Source organism: Phoca vitulina, unplaced genomic scaffold (assembly GCF_004348235.1).
Source record: "Phoca vitulina isolate PV1807 unplaced genomic scaffold, GSC_HSeal_1.0 scaffold8, whole genome shotgun sequence".
In the NCBI taxonomy this organism is placed as follows: domain Eukaryota; kingdom Metazoa; phylum Chordata; class Mammalia; order Carnivora; family Phocidae; genus Phoca; species Phoca vitulina.
The window spans coordinates 42,704,245-42,723,687 of record NW_022589711.1 but is presented as its reverse complement, the minus strand read 5'-3'; the positions used below and the strand labels follow the sequence as shown (position 1 = coordinate 42,723,687).

Sequence of the window (19,443 nt, the reverse complement as noted above, 5' to 3'; positions counted from 1 at the left end):
TTATGGAAAAATAAAGCAGTAAAGCTTTTTCCTTGTCTTTTATTGACTCCCATTTTTTTTTTTCCCCTTAACCACCAAAGACAAACTTGCAGGATCGATAGATTTAAGACCCAAAGAACTCATAAACTCAGATGCAAGAAATATTTTTTCTTGAATTCATTTTTTATTTTGAGTCTGCATACTGCAGGAATAACAAAAACAGCCTCAGGAAAACTGGGGCCTCCCCCAACACATACCATTTCCTCCCAGGTGTGTATATAAATTCCGGGGAAACTTGCATAGTACCACGAAGTCATCTGTCTATGCTGACATCTGCTGAGATGTCCTATAACTGCCTGGAACTCAGGCATCAAGCCACACTGTTTGCTACCAACCTGTCATTTGTTGCCTTAATCTGGCCCCCTCCTTGCTAACGCCTCATACACAGGCAAATCATTCTGCTGCTACTGCAGTATGCTGGAGCCTGGGGACCTCTGGAGGTAACTTAGACCCATTTATATGGAGCAGAGGATCTAAACTGGCGGCCCATAACCTTCTCAACCTGCATGCATGTTCTTGACATTATTGTATCCGTTATCTCCCACTGCCTAACAAACCACCCCAAAACTTAATAGCATAAAACACCCCATTCTGTTTGCTTACAATTCTATGAGTCAGCAATTTGGACTGGGCTTTGCTGGTGGTTCTCCTGCTGCTCTCACCTGGGATCATTCATATGTCTGTCATTATCCAGCAGACGCATTGCCTCATTCACACGTCTGGCAGTCAGTGCAGGACTAACGCCCTAACCTCTCTCTTTGTGTGGTTTCTCATTCTCAAGGAGACTAACCCAGCTTCTAGGCATGGTAATCTCAAGTAGTAAGAAATGGACAAATCCCAAGGCACAAGCACTTTTCAAGCCCCTGCTTGTGTTCTGTTTGCTCTTAACCAATGCAAGATTCAAGGAAGCAAGAAAAAGACTACATCTTCTACTGGGAAGACCAGCAACGTCAACATTACAAAAGAGCAAGCATACAAGGATGGGAGAAAATTGTGGACATTGTTGCAATCTACCACATTGGTTTTATCTATTCCTTCATTCCTTTGTTCTAGTTGCCAATGTTTAAAAATTGGAGCTTCATATAGAAGTCTTATCTTGAAATACCACCTAGCCTATGTTTCCTGCCTGGTCTGTTGCATTTAAGTTTTTGATAATAAAGCCTAGTTTACAAGATTGTTTTTGTGAAATTAAATGAGATAATGTCTGTGGAAAAATCTGGCACAAACAGACACTCGATATATGGTTTCTTTCTTCCTGAATACAATTAGCCAAGAAGTGGATGTCTGACCATGGCTAAGGAGAAGAGCCACGATGAAGGGCAAGGGAGTCAGAGAAAAGGTGGCTGGAAAGTAATCTCTCAGTCTGTTTTTAGAAGGGTAAAGGTTTTAGAAAACAAGATTCTTAAAGAATTTATAAAAACACTACATGTATTTAAGAAATGAAGAGGAACAGTAGTAAACATCTCAGTTTGCTTTAAGTGAAGTGCTTCAGGCTCCAGAGAGTTCCCCTAGCTCATCCCTTGGAGGCACCTCCGGACGCCGTCTAGCCCCTGTCCCTGTTTCAAGCAGTTGTGTGTAAACACCTGTGTCCAAGCACAGTTCATTCTGTCACGCTCTGCAGAGAGTGAACACCCTGCCCTCTTCCTTCCGGGCCTGAGTCTGGTCTGAGTGGGGAAGCCTCTGCCACACACAACAGTTCCTTTCCTGGAGAGCTTTACATTCTGTCTTTAGTAAGAAGTCTCCTTCTTTTCACTGGAACACGTAACTGGCTAATCTTTACCTCAGATGAAGAGAAGATAGGCCTCTGCAAACTCTTCCAAAACCAGCCGGGTTTAACAAAAACCAAAGGCAATTGTGTAAGCAGTTTGAAAATAAGCATGCTGGACTTTCTCCCTAGTTATCAGTTGGCCAATTCTTGTCGCTAGTTTGAGCTGCCTGCTAACCAGTGAGCACAGTGACGTGGTGGGAATAACATCCAGAGAGTGGGCTGAAGGAGCAGCAGAGGCATTTTGGCTTCATACCCTCTCTGAGCCTGCGTTTCCTGAAGTCATCACGCCTGCAGCAGAGGGAAAATGGCCGAGTTGAAGGTAAGAGACTCTCTGCCAAGTTTGCTGTGGCTTCTTCAGCCAGAACCTATGGAAGCTTCCAAGAATTCCAGAGTGTCAGAGTCAGAAAGGACTTAGCGAAGTCCCGTTCCAAACCCCTGTGTTCAGAGACTTTGCCATGGTGTCCACAGGCATGGCTGAGGCTTGGGCTGGGGGGTTGAGGGAGAGGCGATAAAGAAAAGAGATGAAGCCTTCATTGTCTATCTCTTGCCTTTGTTCATTTGAAATATTGTCTTGGGCACCTGTAGACATCATAAGGGCTCCCCTCCACCATGGTCAGACATATTTCTCACTGTCTGCTTCCCAGCCCAACGCCCTGACATCTTCCCATTGCTGCAGCTTCCTGGACTGCCTCCAGCCGACCAATTAGATTTGCTTCATCTATTCAGTTATTTTGAGGATCCACAATCGGCCCTTGGCCAGTAGAAGCCCTAGCACTTCCTCTAGGAAATAATTCCTTTTTATTATTTAATGTGCATTTGAAAAGTATGTGTGGGTTATGTGCTATTAATGAATTAACTCATATTGTAATCCTCAAAATAAATCTGGGATATAGGCACTCTTGTTTCTATTTAACCAATAAGGGAAGGAAAGTTAGGAGAGATTAAGTGGCTTGCCCAAGGTCTCTGCTTATAGGTGATGGAGACCGGATCAGAACCTGGTTTGTCTGAATCCAGATCCCAGGCTCCAAAAGGAGCCTTAAAGGCATCTAATGAACTGAATGCCTTAAGTCCAGGTAAAGGGATTTTTTTTCCCAGTGTCTAAAACTATACCTAGCATCAGGGCTCAACACATGCATGTGGAACTGAATAGAACTGCCCAGAACTTTGACTCAAGCCAGGTGGGCCATACTGCAGACTTATTTTAGGAGACAGAGTTTAAGCGTTTCCCTAATGCCCTTCAACTGATGCTGAGTTTGAAGAACCAAACATTTCCCTAGTTGATAGGGATCCTGAAAACTCTCCACACTGAGGTAAATGAGTTTATCTTCATGCCTGACCAAGAGTTGGAAAGGCTGCAAAAGAACTCTCATTCTTTCATTCAGCAAATATTATACGTTAGTACTGATGCCACAGATTAATATCGGAAAGGAACTCAGTCTAGACTAGGTAGGGTCAAGAGAAGCTTCTTGAAGGAGGCTGTTCCTGAGCTGAGTCTTAAGGGAGAAGTAGAAATTGGCCAAGTGAAAAGAGGTGGGGGCCAGAGGAAACAGTGAGTGCAAAGGTACAGCACATGCAGACAGCCCAGAATGTTCTGGGAGCCAAGAGAGTTGCAGCTAAATCTGAGCTGCTATAGGGACAGCCAAGTTGAGATACCCAGGACACAGTGGGATGTATGGATCTGGATCTCAGGGGAGTGGGTAGGGCAGGGAGAATAGATATGGCAGGTCATCATATCAATGGTGGTGTCTGAAGTCTTAGAAGAAGGAGAGTGCATAAAAATTGTTCCCTGATGAAAATCCTATGGGGAAGTTCAGCAGGGGTTGGAAACATCCTTACCATTTATAAATAAATTATATCTAAAATCCTATCCTGCTGAAATTTTTAGCAACTTATAATGCACAGCACTGGCAGACCAATGTAAATTGCATGCTGGTCTTTGTTCTCAATTTCAAAGGCTTTCTTCCCTGCCTGCTGTCTAATCTCCACAAGCAAAGGTTAGCTCTAGAGATCAGGAATCCAAATACAGAGAGCCAGATTGCATCATTCTAATCAATAAACATTATATAAGTCAAAAAATATACTTCTCAGCTTTTATTTCTTCATTTTAATGGCTATATCAACACAAAGCCTCAAATGAAATCATTTTACATAAAAGCAGCACAACTGGGGGAAGAAAATTCAAAAGATAAAATAATAAAATTAAATTTCAAATAGATCACCCCATGTTCTTATGTTGCTACACTTCTACAAATCTTGATTTCCTCATTTCTAAAATGAAGAGTTGTTTAATATCCAGACTTTGCCCACCCCCACCCCACCAAATATTTTGATTCACTAGGTCTGGGTCTGTGTTTAACAAATTTCTGGGGGTGATTCTATTAGGCAGAGATAGGACCCACTAATACTGTCATTTTATTCGTTTCCTGTTTCTGCTGTAACAAATGACCACAAATTTAGTGGCTTAAAACAACACATACTCTCTTACAGTTCTCAGTCCCTGATGGAGGCCCCTTCTCCATTTTGGAAATTCACCGCTCCAGCCTCCGCTCCCCTCATGGCACTGCCTTTTCCTCTCCTGTAGTCAGATCTCCATCTCCCTCTCCCTCCCTCTACTAAGGACACTTGTGATTACGTCTAGGGTGCACCCAAATAATCCAGGGTAACTCATCTCAAGATTCTTCCTTCACCCACATCTGCAAAGTCTCTTTGAGTATATAAAGTAACCCTCACATGACCCAGGGATTCCAACATAGATATCTTTGAGGGTCCTGATTCAGCCTACCACAATAACCTGCAAGTTCCCAACAACCTCTGTTCTCTGTTCCCAACACCGTTCATTAGAAATACTGGACTCCTTCCACAGGAACAAGGTAGCTCTAACTGCATCTCCACCCTGACCTCTCTCTTTCCTTTACGCCCAGTGAAAGGCAGTGAGGTGCACCATCTGCTCATCCCATCAGGGTGTTACCCAGAATCAGAGTCGGGAGAGAGCACCTCATAAGCCTACTAGGACACACAGAGCACATCCCGGGGACCAGATGAGGATTTAGAAAGCAGTATACTAGGCGGCTGTCAGACCACCGATGGCACTGAAGTTACATGGAGCCCTGTGATTTGTCCTTTCATTTAGAAAAGATTCAGATCTTTCTCTTGGGAAAAAAGTGAAATCAGGGGCGCCTGGGTGGCTCAGTCGGTTAAGCATCTGCCTTCGGCTCAGGTCACGATCCCAGGGTCCTGGAATCGAGCCCCACATCAGGCTCCCTGCTCAGCAGAGAGCCTGTTTCTCCCTCTCCCTCTGCCGCTCTGCCTACTTGTGCTCTCTCTATCTCTCTGTCAATAAATAAATAAAATCTTTAAAAAAAAAGTGAAATCATATTTTTATGTTGGATCCAGTTATTCAGAAACCTGGACTGAAGGAAACATACAAACTCACTTGCTTAATGTTAGATTTTCTTTTCTTCTTGCGTAAGGTGTATTTGTATACAGTCACTGGACCAGCTGGAGTTGAACACTTGGGTTTTCACAGCTGATACAAGCAGAGTCCAGATTCTGCCCTTGATCTCAGCGCTTTGGGAAAGCAGCTGCAGAATACTGCTTCCTCAAGGCTGATGCCGTCGGCAGTAAGGGACATGGCATTTGAAAGCTCTAATAAACTCATCTGTAATTCTCTCCGAGGATTAGGAAAACCGACTGACTGGAGAGTGAGTCAGCATTTTCCGCCTCCTCTTCAGCCAATGCACCACAGCTAAGATGCAGAAACCAGCTCAGAACTCACACCTCTCTCGGAGCTGGGTGGCTCCCTTCCAAACTACCAGCTGTTCTTTCTCCTTTCTTTTCTATGTTTTAAAGCAGTCAGAAGCAAATGCTTCAGAACTACATATACTAAGTGTCTTTTCCCTTGTTCCAAAAATATATATAACCCTGGACTCTGTTCTGAGACTAGCAGTTAGGAAGAATGGGGAAGGTTAATAAGTAAACCCACCCATGCTTGGAGAGGATTCGGCGGGATTCCTCAGCACTCAAACCTCCCTGCCTCTCTTGCGGAGAGAAACAATGAGGCAGTTGAACAGAGCAAAGGCGCTGTAATGCTCAGTGGCTTCAGTCACAGACTGGTCTAAAATTCCATTCCACAGAATTGAAGATAATTTGGGGTCATTACCATTTCTCAGCAGCTCAAATTCAATCCCACTGACCGTGAGCGTGAGGTCCATTCTGAGAGAAGAAAACTGAATTCAGTGGAGAGCCCGAATGCGGCACGCTCGGCCATTTCCCAAAGAAATCAGCCCAAACCGCATGTTACTGCTGTTAACCTATCCGTGTATAATATAACTTATTGTTTTTCGGGCTGACAGATTTTCAAATATACAAAAAAAAAAAAAAAATTGTGTCTGGAGGCAAAAGGAATAATTTCACTTCCATGGCTTTCTAGGTCATAACTTTTCACATTTGATATTCCTTCCAAGTATAGCAGTTACCAGCTTGATCATTGCTTACACATCCGGGCATATTGCATTTAGCTCACCCTTCTCCATGCTGCTGAGAACTCTGGAGGGCTTACCCTCCACCCACTTACACCCTTCTTATATCTCTTAAAGACATGTGCTCAGATGGTGGCATTTCACTCACTGAGCAAGGCTGTACTTTCATTATCCTAGGCTAAAATTAAGTAGGTTTATTAGGAACAACTCTGGGAAGAAAATGGCCGTTTTTTTTTATATTTAAGTTAGAGAAAAGTGGGTTCTAACCCCACTTTTAGCAGCATACATACACTCAGAATAGGCTCTAAGTGAAAGGCTAAGTCGAACAATAGATATCTCTTGCGTACCTTCTGGTAAACCAAGCACAGAACACATTCAGGTAAACAAGACTGCTCTAGTCACAGGTTCCATGGGGCTTATCAACTAGCAGAGACGCCAGACGGTGAACAAGAACTCACAGGTGTGTTAAGTGTCATAAGAGTAAATTCAGGGGCTCCCATACTTTGCTTTGTTGAGAAAGTCCTAACTTTTTTTCCCTCCGGGTATAGAGTAAAAAAGCTGGCCATCAAGTAGATGCCATTGTACCATCGTGGACAGACTCTGGTCTGGCACTTCTGCTGAAAGCCTCTCATATCTTCAAACTTCATTTTCATGTATCCACAAAAATAGAAATATATACACAAGTGTTCCATAGGTGAACCAGATAATAAAGGTTTGCTGTAGATTGGATCCACATGCCTCTTTATGGCTGCTTATTTCAGTGTATGAAGGGGACTGGAGCTCCACACTCAGGGAGGATGCCATCCAGGCCCAGCAAGATCCCATGATCTGGAGTTGAGGGGATGCCTGAATTATCTCCCTTTTCCAGAACTCTCTGGTGGAAAAAAGAATTAAAGAACCTGTTCTTGGAGTGGGATCATTAAGAACAAGCCCATAAATCACGGCTAAGGGTGGAGAGTCTATGCAATATCCATCAGTCTTCTCCCAATTAATTGGTAGTCTTTAAAATTCACACAGAGCATATTTCCTTTCCTGAATGGCCCACATGCTGAGACAAAGCAAACATAGTATATATGGAACATCATACACAAACACATGTCCATATAGAAATTCTTACTTTCATTAGACTATCAATGTTGTGAAATGTTCTTTTAACCTTGTTAATGATAGTCTTTGTGTCTTTGTCATATGCAGTACATTCCTGGATTTGGGAACGAATGTGCCTCAGAAGACCCTCGCTGCCCAGGTGCCCTGCCAGAAGGACAGGTATGAATGAATAGAATATAAGCTCAGAGAGCCCTGAATTGTCGGAATGAATAACCAGCCCTCAGGCCAAAGTGCCTCTACCCAACATTGTTCCTGGCAATTGTCTAGGAGTTTCACAAATCTTTAAGACAATTAGGATACAGAAAAATGACAATACAAAGGTTAAAGTGGGATGGTATTTACCTATGGGAAAGCACCCAATCTGAAATAGTAAGACTAACTATAGGACTTTCAGGAGGATCCCCTAGGCTCAAGGTTAAGAGGACTTCCTTGTAGTCCCCTTGAACAGCCTAAGATATGACAGGGATAAGAAAATAACCAGTCCTAAAAATGTATCCACAAAGATATTTACACTAGTGTTGGTTACAACAGCAAAAATATGGCAAACAAATTTTTTTTTCAAAAATTTTGAAGAATCTTTTATGGCATGAAAAAATGCTCAAGATATAGTGTTTCCTCTAAAAAAAAAAAAATCGTGATCATTATAGGACTACACACATCATCCATCACTGGATCCCCATTTTGGAGAATAAGAATGGAAGGAAATATACCAGTATGTCAACATTGGTTTATTTCTGGTGAGATAATGGATTATATTTTATAAATGTTCTACATTATGCATGTATTGCTTTTCTAATCAGGGGTAAGTCACCTAAACAGTTGCTACAAAAAGTATGTATGGGTAGGGGATGGTCATGTGCACTGCCCCTGAGCATCCCCATCCAGGACAGAATTCCCCCACTGAATTGCTTGTTGGGAAGGTTGGGATGGTCTTCGGATTGAAGTGATGTTGTTTATTGCCTCCTTTGTTTTAGAACAATCCTCAAGTCTGCCCTTACAATCTGTATGCTGAGCAGCTCTCAGGATCGGCGTTCACTTGTCCACGAAGCACAAATAAGAGAAGGTACTGGATTAGGTTAATTCTGACCCATAGACTGTAGGATTTATGACTAGTACTTAGTGCTGGCTCCTACACTGGGCCATAGCCTTCCACAGCTGCCCAAGATTCTGCTTTTCACAGGCTGTGCTCTGGGTGATATCAGAGGATGGGCCTCGTCTCCAGTTAGGATCAGTGACTGGTAGAAGAAAGTGAGAGAGCGGCTGCACAACGTCCAGAAAACACACATGTCCAGCTCCATTTACAAATTCTCACTTGTATTCAGAAGGAAATGTCCCCAATAAACTGCCCTTCCCTTAAGGGTTGTCCAGTTGAGTTTTCAATTTTAGTTTACTTGGTTTTTTTAAAATAATGATTAACTCAGAATTACAGATGATTCAATATCTCTTATTTAGAAGATAGAAGTATTATGAAGTATTATGTTCTTGGATATTGGATAACTAAGCTTGGGCAGTTGAAAGGTCATGTATTATGGCCCCTTGTGGTTTGAATTAATAAGGTTTTACTCTTTGGAATTTGCCTTTGCTGGAAACCAAGCATATGCATTAGCACAATGTGTCATGTTCCATGTTTGCTCTAATCCCACAAGCCAGGTCAGTGAACTCACTCCCTTGATTGACTCCCATGGGGCAGATTGAATGCAATAGATGTGTGGTTTGGGGAGGCAGTACGTGCTGTGGCTTAATCGAGTAGTGTCAAATTATAGGAATATCAGGCTAGGGCCTCTGTGAAAGGGGCTGCTTCTAATATTGGAAATCTGGGAGGAGGGCAGTTGGTTTGGTACTGCTTAGTGGGAGGGACTGGGTTTACCTCCACAGACTCCTCCTGAGAAGCAAATGAAATAGCGAGTATAACAGCGCAATGGACCACACAAATGACAGGTTGTTCTCTTTGGTGGTTAATTATGCCCACTCTGGAGTAAGGTCCTGAGTTTAAATCCTGCCTCCTTCTCTTTTCAGCTGTGTGAACTTGGGCAAGTCTCTACCCTCTCAGAGCCTCTGGTTCCTCATTTGTAAAAGAGATAATGATAGTACCTATTTCATAGTTGTGGTGAGGATTAAAGGAAAGAATGCCTATAAAGTACTTAGCACATTGCCTGGCACACGGTGAGTGCTCGATGAACATTAATTTTACCAACCATCATTACTGTCACCACAGCAGAGTTTCTCCTTCCAGTACAGGGTATGCCTAGGAGGCTGCCAGAGAGCTGAGTGTGAGCTATGGCAAGTGCTATGCTACCATGTCCATATCAATAGTGCTTCTCTCTTGATAGCTTTGTGCATGGAGGGAAGAGATAGTTTCTCATACTTGCCAAAATCGGGGGTTAATTCTATTGCTATTTAATCACCTCTCTTTGCTATCCCAAACAGTCAAGGTAAGGTAAGCACACTGACAATTCCTGTCCATTCTAATTTATGACAACCTAACCTCCATGACTATGTTCTTGACTTTATGGCCCATTCGTTAATGGGACACCTGGACTCCAGATTCTGCTGCCTACCCCCATTATTCAGCGATATCTTCAGCCAGCAGGAGCTTAGCTCTGTTCCAGGAGGCTGAAAAGGAGCTGTTGGCATTTCATTAAGAAGTTGGCATGAATCCTTGAATCAGAATTAAATCTCTGACCAGGGCAATGTAGTGCTGCCTGGGGAGTTTTATAAACAGCTAAAAAATAAGGGACACTAGGCATGGCTCACCCATCTGTTTAGAACTCTCCAAAGGTATCCACAATAATTTTGTGAAAATGTTCAAAATCCCAAGGGGAAAGAAAGAACCAGCTCCATGCATAGGTGAGCAAGCCTGGGATTCTTAGAGTGAGTCACTCCTCCTTTAAACCACAGAGTGGAGGGCTCTCACAAAACTAACAGAGATTATACCTGCTAAGTGTTAATTTTTATCAGATTAGTTAGCTGATCCCTTAGGTACTGAGAGGGGAAAAGCAAGACAGAGAATGTGGAAAATTTGGACTATCATAAAAACCCAGATGATTAGAGATAGACAGACAATTCAACTCATATCTAGTAAGTGAGCACTTACTGTGTGTGAGACATTCTAGATACATAAGCTGAATCCTTGCAACAATCCTAGGAGATAAGGATGAGAAACAGGATCAGGGAATTTTTGTAACTTGCCCAGGATCACACAGTTGCTTCTAAGATACACATGCGTGCCCTTAACTCCAGACACTACTGGAAGCTGCAGAGGCTTAGTTTATTCATAGCCTGGAGCCCAAGGTCTGAGATCATAGCATTTAGAAGTAGAGGAATCAAATGGACACTGGACAAATCTAGCCCTTTTATCTCCCAAGTGGTTCAGTGTGGGGCCAGGCAGACTCCACCCCTTGAAGTAGACTGACCTAGGGCTTCAGGGGCCACAGCCTGTTCAAGCAGGTCTGGTCTTCCATTGTCAGAGGTAGTGCTCCTTGTCATTCTGTACCCTGCCAGAGTGATGGCCTCTGAAAGGACATGGGTCCCACTTAGTGAGTTTCAGAGTCCCTCTCAACTTCCAGACAGTTCTCCTGGTGTCCTTCAGGACTTCTGCATCAGAGTCTGCTTCTCTTCCTGAAGGCTGAGGTCTGGGTCCTGGCAGGGAGATCTTTGTCTCAGGCCTTGACATATGCAGATAATAAAACTTGAAAAGGAAGGAAGGAAGGAAGGAAGGAACGAAAGAAGGAAGGAAGGAAGGGAGGAAGGATAGGAGGGGAAAAAAAGAAAACAAAGTTACAAGTATACTTACTATAAGAATATATGGACCGATCTTACAATGTCGGAGTACAGAATGTTAATTTCCTAAACCTCTTACAAATTAATCTCGAAAAAATAAATAACCCAGTAGAAAAATGGTAAAGGATTTATACAAGTAATTCATAGCAAAATTACAGAGGACCAATAACCATACAGATCCTCGACCTTACTCATAGTAAAGGAAATACAAAATAAAAATGAGATACTATTTTTTACCTATAAGGCCAAAATTATTTTTAATAATACCCCATATTTGTGAAGACATGAGCCATCAGTCACTCTCACTCGTTATTGTTGTGAGAATAAAGTGGTACAATGATTTGGCAATTTTGTTTATATATGTACTGGTGATATCTGAGAGAATACACAAGAACATTGTTAAGCTCTGATGGTTCTGGTACTTGGCCCTGAATAAACTGGAAGACAAATTGGAGGACCCATTTACCCTTAGGGACTTTTGAATTACTTAAATTATTTCTACCAATAGCACGTATTACTTTTATAATTTTTTTAAAAAATGTATTTCAAAAATAAAAAAGAAACTACCCATGTTCTCTCAATCTATGTAAGATTCATTGTCCTCACCTTCCAGAGTAAGAATTAGTATCCGATGACGTATACACACTAATGTTTTTCTATGGATTTTCCTGTACAGATATCCCTCAAGGTACTTTTCCCCTTCCTTTATAATTGTCACTGGGAACGAAAATTCTTGATTTTTTGTCAGTATGGGAACCACCAAGAGCCAGAGCCCCAATTTGAAGAGTGATGGATAGAGTGGAAAGGTGGGGAAAGGCCAGGGCTATGGGCAGCAGTGGCTATTAAGAAGTGATGCTGCGTCATTGTTTCTCACATTAAAGCCCACAGATCGTTGTTGACTTGAGCATCTTCCTGACGGTACTTCCTGAGCAGTCTGCTTATCCCTCAAAACACCACCCTGAGGCTTATGTGTCCTTGTTTTCCCCCAGCTGGCTTTATAGGATTCTACCTTCAGTTTCTCACAAGCCCTTTGAATCCATCGACCAAGGCCATGTCACTCACAACTGGGATGAAGTTGACCCCGACCCTAACCAGGTAAACTGGTCTTGTGCATTGGAGCATACCATGTATCCAGAGCCTTGACTATAAATATTTAAGTCAAACCTGAGTCTTTGGGAAATTAGACATTTTTAAAAAATAAATGCTAAAGTATGTCTGTTATTTTGCTCATACTTGGGTGGGAGTTTTGGAATTGACTGTTCACGTGCTCGAGTGAGTGTGTGTGTATTCATATACTCTGCTTTCAGTAATGAGACAGATCCAATACCATAGTGGACAGAGCTCTGTTTTTGTTCCTTACCTTTGAGAACTCCAGTATATTCCCTTTGTCTCTTAGCTTAGGTACATGCCACGGATAACAGGGATATAATGCAGGAAGTAAAACAGACCTGGGTCTGCATCCCTGCTCCTCCACTTACCCACTGGGTCTTTGAGCCACGGTGTTTCACCTGTACCCTGGGGTGATCACAACATCTGCCATTTGGTACTGTTGTGAAGATTACATGGCAGAACAGGTGTGAACATGCTTCACAGTGCCCGGCACATGGGAGGCAAGACCCAGGACCCTGATACAGCCATGTTGATATACTCACTTAAAGGCAGCAGTCTAATATCAAGTATAAAATCTTGAATTTTATATTCAGGTCAATGTGGTTTTTCGTTTTATATTTTTTTTATTCTGAGGTCCCTGTCTGCCAGATTGACAGAAAACAACTTCATTTCAGTCTTCCCTGGGAATCGCTGGCTTTAAACAATGCCAAAGTAGGAGTAGGGGTTGGGCCTTGCTGGTTGGTCCTCTCTCACTGGGTAATATGAGATGCCCACTATTCTGCTACCATCATGCAGAGGCTTGGGCAGGGAATCATCTGCCAGTCCACTTCTGGTTCTGTTGTCCTGGGTACGCCACACAACTCTTCCCTCCTTCTCGGAGTTGCTGGGTGTAGGTTCAAGAGTCTTCTTTGTATTCAAAGTCTACACAGATCCACCAGCCAATTCATCTCTTTCTCTCTCATTCTCTCCTTCCCACAGCCCAAGGAAATCTGATGCCTCTCCTTGGTTTACCAAGACTTTATGTCTATACCTACAACTCTCCTTTCCCTAAATGCTTAGATTTTTTGCAGAACAAAAGCCAGAATAATCATAGTCACTTTTGGTTTCCTGCTCTGCTCCATCTCTTCTAATTACAGAAATCTCAGAGAACTGAGTACCTGCTTGAATACCTGAGTACCTGCTACTTACTCCTCTCCAGCAGGGACAGAAGGGAGCCCTTCAGAGTGAAAAACAAAATTTGAGTTAACAACTTAAAATGTTAGCCATCTCACAGCCATTTTGAAACCAGGGTATATTGTCTAAATGACTGCCCCTTAAACTTATGTGAAGTTTAATGCATGAAGCAAACATCCTCCCCGTTCACCACCGGCCTGTTTTTGCCTCTCAGCATAGGGGAAGTTAGTCCCTGCTTTCAGCCCCCAACCCTGCGGGCACCATGCCCTACCAAGACCCAAAGCCAGGCTTTCAGCTCCTGCCCCTTTCCACTTCCTCCAGTCAGAGCTCTTGTGCAGATCACAATTTGCACAACCAACCTGGGGACCCTGTCTTCACCTCATCCTTGAGTCTCACGTGGCTTCCTAATCCAGGCCCATCTGACCATTTTTTCCCCACCCTTAGGTTAAGAATGCATCTGGCAGACCATCCTCATTTAACCATCTAGTTCCCCACCCAGCTCCTAAAGGGCCATAAATCATTCTAGCCCAAGTCACTGCTCATTCTCTGGGAATCTGCTGGATTCCTCCTCAATGGGTTACATCTCAAATTTGCTAATTTCTCTCTTAGAGTTACAATGGTCATGCTTGTTTGTTTTTGACCAATAAATAGACCTGATGGCTTAATAATGGGACTCTATCTTCTATTAGAAAATATAAAGGATGGATGCCTGTACTTTGACAGAATTCCTGGTCAGGCTAAATAAATTAAGCATTTAATATATACTAGTTTTGGAAGGTTGAGAGGGGATTTGAGCCACAAGAATTTTCCCTATTCTTTTCTTCAGGCAGCATAAGGGAATACTCAATTAAATTTCTGATAGTTCTCTCAAGTGGAGCCAAATCTCATATTATACAAAGGAACAGGGTGGTTGTAGAATCAGCAAGTTAGACAAAAATTAAGTACAAACAAAATTATTTCTGAAAAATCCCTTGAATCACCCACAAATTATAGGATACATGGTTTTGTGTATGCCACCCTGTATGGTAATTCTTATGTACACTGAATTTGAGAACTAACTACACTAAATTGAGCTAGACTAAAAGAAAGATTACAGGGAAAGGCCCTACGCAAATGTTTAGGAATTCAAATCATGGGGCCTTTATTTTTTTTTTTTTTTAAGATTTTATTTATTCATTTGACAGAGAGAGAGCACAAGCAGGGTGAGCAGCAGACAGAGGGAAAGGGAGAAGCAGGCTCCCTGCTGAGCAAGGAGCCAGATGCAGGGCTTGATGAGGGGCTCAATGAGAGGCTTGATCCCAGGACCCTGGGATCATGACCGGAGCCAAAGGCAGATGCTTAACCAACTGACCCACCCAGGCACCCCTCATGGGGCCTTTAGGATAGCTATCAAATAACTAGTGGTAAATAAGGCAGAGTGGGAAATTTCAGTGCCCTTGCCTACTCATATCACCCACACCAATCATCAAAGCCTCTATAAACTTAATACATCTTCATAGATTTGTTTATGGTTGTGTGGCCAACAGTGGAGTCACACTTATTTTTATATAATTTATTTGGGGTAGGGGTCAGGTTTTAAGCCTAACCTTTAAGGAAAATATGAGTGTGATGTGAGTCTACTGTGAGTGTAATAAGTAACATGCTCATGTTTTTATTACACATTATTATTTCTATGACTTTTATTGATACATTTTATTTAACATGAATACACCCCTTTATAGTGATTATTTTGTAGTACAGGTGGCTTATCCAGGGAAGCTAACCTCACTCTGATAGAATTTTTCTGGTTTTGTCTTGTTATAAAAGTAATACATACTTAATAAAAACTCAAATGATGTAGAAATTAACAAAGGAGAAAATGGAAGTCTCTCATCATAGGCGAGAGTCAAGTATGCCATTTTTGCACGGTATTTTATTGTTTCATAACTAGCTAACATACATTTTGAGAAGGAAGTTTGAGGCAACTGCATTAAAAAGCCTGAGTTAATGTAGAGGCATCAAAAGAGCTGGACCAACAGTTTCTGCTTGCTTTCTAGTAGATACTAATTATATATTTGTTTCCTCTCCTTCCCTGTGTTTCCCATTCTAGCCTCCCTTTGCACTTCTCCTTGAACTTGTTACATTTCTCCTGTTTTGAATTCCTTCAAACACATTCTATATGATGGCCACCAAATGAATTTCTTCTCCATTATTTCCGTTTTTTTCATTTCCGACCTTGTGCTCACATGCTTTGAGACAGCTGTGCGCCAGAACTCAACAGTGTCTCTGTGGGCAAAAGCTCCACCGAGGTAGCAGTTTATCATCCTCCTGTTCTGTGACTTACCTCCCCTGCCATCCTGCTTCCTTCGCCCTGCTACACACATCCTGGCTGTTCGTGCTACGTCGATCCTTTTGTCTTTTCATTTACACCTTCTTGACAAGTTAATATCTCTTTCCAATTTTATGCTTCATTAATAACCACAGCGATCTGCATTCATCACTTCTCCCCTCTCATAACCTCTTCCAAATATGGACACTAGATCTCATCGAGAAAGTCTCAGAAAATTATATTTAGGTATCCGTCTGACAGTCCTTCTCTGTTGAAGCCTGTATTGTGGGTGTGTCTTCACCTGTCACAGACCAAAATAAATAATTCATCAGTTTCACCAACTCCCCACATTAGTCATCTCTGGGAATTTGAAGACTTGAAAATTACCTAATATTTCCTCCAAGAGAGCATCACAGGATATGCTATTATCACTGTCATCTTTGATACCTTCCCAGGAAGATTGAGGACAATATTCCCAAAACAATTGTCTAAGAATTAATGCAAACTCTTTTTGAGTGTATTTAGATTCAGCCTGTGGACATAACAAGTTCAATGCACAATATCTCACATAAGAAATATACCAAATTTTGTTCATCATGTACCTTCCTCTAACTTCTGGAATCTCAGAATTTAACAAACAAATCTGCATCCAGTTTAACTGTGATTTTGCAGATTTCAATTAGCATTCCTGAATCAGCATTCCTCTTTAAAGATCAGAGTCCTTTAAAGTTTATCTTTCTTATTACTACATCCCTAACCTTTTGACTTTTGGAAAGTCAGACTGGAGCCAGTTAAGCCTCAGCTGAGAAATTACCTCTTAGTTCTCAACCAGTATAATTTGGACCAAGTGATAAACACCTCACAGATAATTAAAGACCAAGCCATAAAATTCCCTTTGCCTCTAGGACATGCAAATTACCAAAAATGTTTCCAAAAATACACCCTCCCTGGGTATTTGCTGTCTAATTTGTCAAACTCTTCAGCTCTGCCATCCCTAAAAGCCCCGTCTCTTAAAAAATGTCCTGGATTTCCCACTTCTTTAAGCTTTTGATCAAGACTCTCCTATTCACACCAGACGTCTTGAGAAAGATATCTAAACCCATTTTATCACCCCCACTCATCTCTGAACCCTTTGCAGTTCAGCCTGCCCAGACTACCCTGTTGAAACTATATCTTCTTTAAACAACAATAATGCACTCCCCACTATTAATACACGTTTTTATTCAAAACTTACATAAGAGTGTCAATGCCCAATAATCCCATCAATGCAGAGCTAACCACTTCTAATTTTTTAGTTTCTTTCTTTCCAGTTTTTTGGGTTTTTTTTGTTTTTTTTTGGTAAATAAGATCTGGGGTCCCATGCAGACAGAAGCCAATCTTCATTTGTTTCTCCTGAGAACATTAAGGAATACCCAATATATAACCTACAAGAACACTTGGTAAACTCCCCTTTCCCTAGTTCTTCCAGACTCTAGCCCTCTCACACCCTGAGTCCTCTCTCATTTCACCACTCATCTTCCCCAAGCTCCTCAGCCCCACCTCTGGTTCACAGCATGCTGCTGCCTCCTCCTCCTCCCCCTCCTCTTTCTGCCCCTGGAGAATGAACTTACAGTGTAGGTCCCCATCCCCTTTCCTAAGAGACTCACACATGAAACAGGGATCTGCATGATGAGGCTGGAGTTCACAAGATTGAGAGGAGGATGGGCAAATCAGAATTTTCCAAAGAAGCAGAGAAGGGCAGAGGAAGGGCTGTGAATCATCATATATTAATGCTGTTTTAGAAATCAGTTATACAAACAAACAAAAAGTAGAAACAGACCCATAAATACAGAGAACAAACTGATGGTTGCCAGAGGGGAGGGAGGGTGCAGAGATGGGCAAAATGGGAAAGGGAGGGGGAGGTACAGGCTCCCAGTTATGGAATGAATAAGTCACGGGGATAAAAGGTACAGCATGGGGAATATAGTCCATACTATTATAATAGCGTTGTATGGTGACAGATGGTAGCTACACTTGTAGTGGGCATAGCATCATGTATAGACTTGTCGAATCACCAAGTTGTAACCTGAAACTAACGTCACATTGTGTGTCAACTATACTTCAATTTAAAAAAATCAGTTATATATATATTTACTCTAATGAAAGTCGTGCTGTAATACTGTTTTACATTGTGGGTTTTTTTTATTTAAACATCATATTTTGTGCCTTTTCTCATGTCTTTTTAAACTCCTTGAGTATAGGTGATTTTTAATGTGGCTTTGTAATCCAATATATGTTTATAAGGTAAGTCTTCTATTGTCAAATATTTAGAGTGTTTCCATTTTTACTATCATAAATCATCTATGGCTAAATACATACATGTTTCTCCTCAACATCCCAAAGCCTACATCAGTTGACTTCCCTCTCTTCTTCCTGTGCAGGCTCCCAAGATAGGCAGTCAAGATCCCTAATTTACTATCATGTCTTTCAAACCCTCCACTCTCTACCGTGTGCCCTACCCACCAACTATACTGGAAATTTTACCATTTCAGGGCAATACCCTAAGTTTTCCTGCATCATTGCTTTATGCTCTTTCACCTATCTGGAATTTTCTTTTTTTCCCTCACAAATATTCACCCATCCAAATCCCACCCATAATTTAAGACTCATCTTAAATACCACTTTCTTCCTTGAGCCTTATCTATAATTCTCAGGGTATTTGAGAATAGGATCTATGTCTCCATCATCCTCATATGACCTGCGGTGTTCAGCACATGTCTTCTTCCAAAGAGTAGAACCACAAGTATTTGTTGAATTGACTCCCTGATAGCTCAGATCCCATCATCCTATAAACAGACTAGATTGCATTTTCCTAAATGCATTCACTGGTGTTTGCCAAAAGTATTAGAGTGCACGTGCTTTCTGTTCAGCCCTTTTGGATAGCTTGCTGGCTCTTTTTACAGTAAATCTCCATCAACTTGCATTTCACTCCTTGGAAAGATGTTGGCACTTCCTGAAAACCAGATTATTTCATTGTGTGTATCTCTTATTTTCCATATATAAGAATGTTAAATAGGTTCTATGCCAGGACTTATTCTTGAGGTAACATTTCTCTTCCAAGTCATTTCTACTTACCTATTTCCTTGTTTTCCTATCAGAAAATGCCCACACTTCCAAGGTCTTCTGTAATAGTTTCCCTGAGGGCAGAGACTGTCATGTTTACTGCCAGCACCTGGCATTAAACCTGGCACACAGAGAGGTCCAATAAATCATTTGAATGAATTAATGTAAGGGGCTTGAATAAGAATGCTGACACCGAAAGACCTTAGCAAGGTTCAGGTCCCAGGAGTCAGACTGGGCCAGGGCAACTTAGCACTGGAGGAGTAGTAAATAAGTAATAAGTAGTAAATAAATAAATAAGTAGTAAATACTTAGTAAATAAGATTGGAAGACCAAATACAAGACCGTTAAAGAGAGGCAAAGCCTGGGTTTAGAAGCTATGCAGATCATGAATAGTTTGGGAAGCAGATCAAGATAGGCTGAGATATAAGGGCTCAGAGTGTAGGTTACTAAGAGAGACTGGGAGAATCTTGGTATCTGTTCTTAGTAGAGAAAACTTCTCTAAACCATCAGTCCTTTCACTTCTAAAATAGAGATGATAATCATAGGCATCTCAGAAGGTTGTCTTGAGTATTAAATGT

The 19,443-nt window shown here is 41.7% G+C and overlaps 1 protein-coding gene across 1 annotated transcript in view; it reads left to right on the top strand.

The window, feature by feature from the left end:
• Window positions 1–1,836: 1,836 nt before the first annotated feature.
• Window positions 1,837–19,443, top strand: part of HGD (homogentisate 1,2-dioxygenase) — a 41,497-nt gene continuing 23,890 nt past the window's right edge. The window contains exons 1-4 of the mRNA XM_032406144.1: window positions 1,837–2,126; window positions 7,480–7,551; window positions 8,367–8,455; window positions 12,162–12,267. Of these exons, the coding sequence (XP_032262035.1) occupies window positions 2,112–2,126; window positions 7,480–7,551; window positions 8,367–8,455; window positions 12,162–12,267 (282 nt within the window). The 5' untranslated portion in view covers window positions 1,837–2,111. The remainder of the gene's footprint in view (window positions 2,127–7,479; window positions 7,552–8,366; window positions 8,456–12,161; window positions 12,268–19,443) is intronic.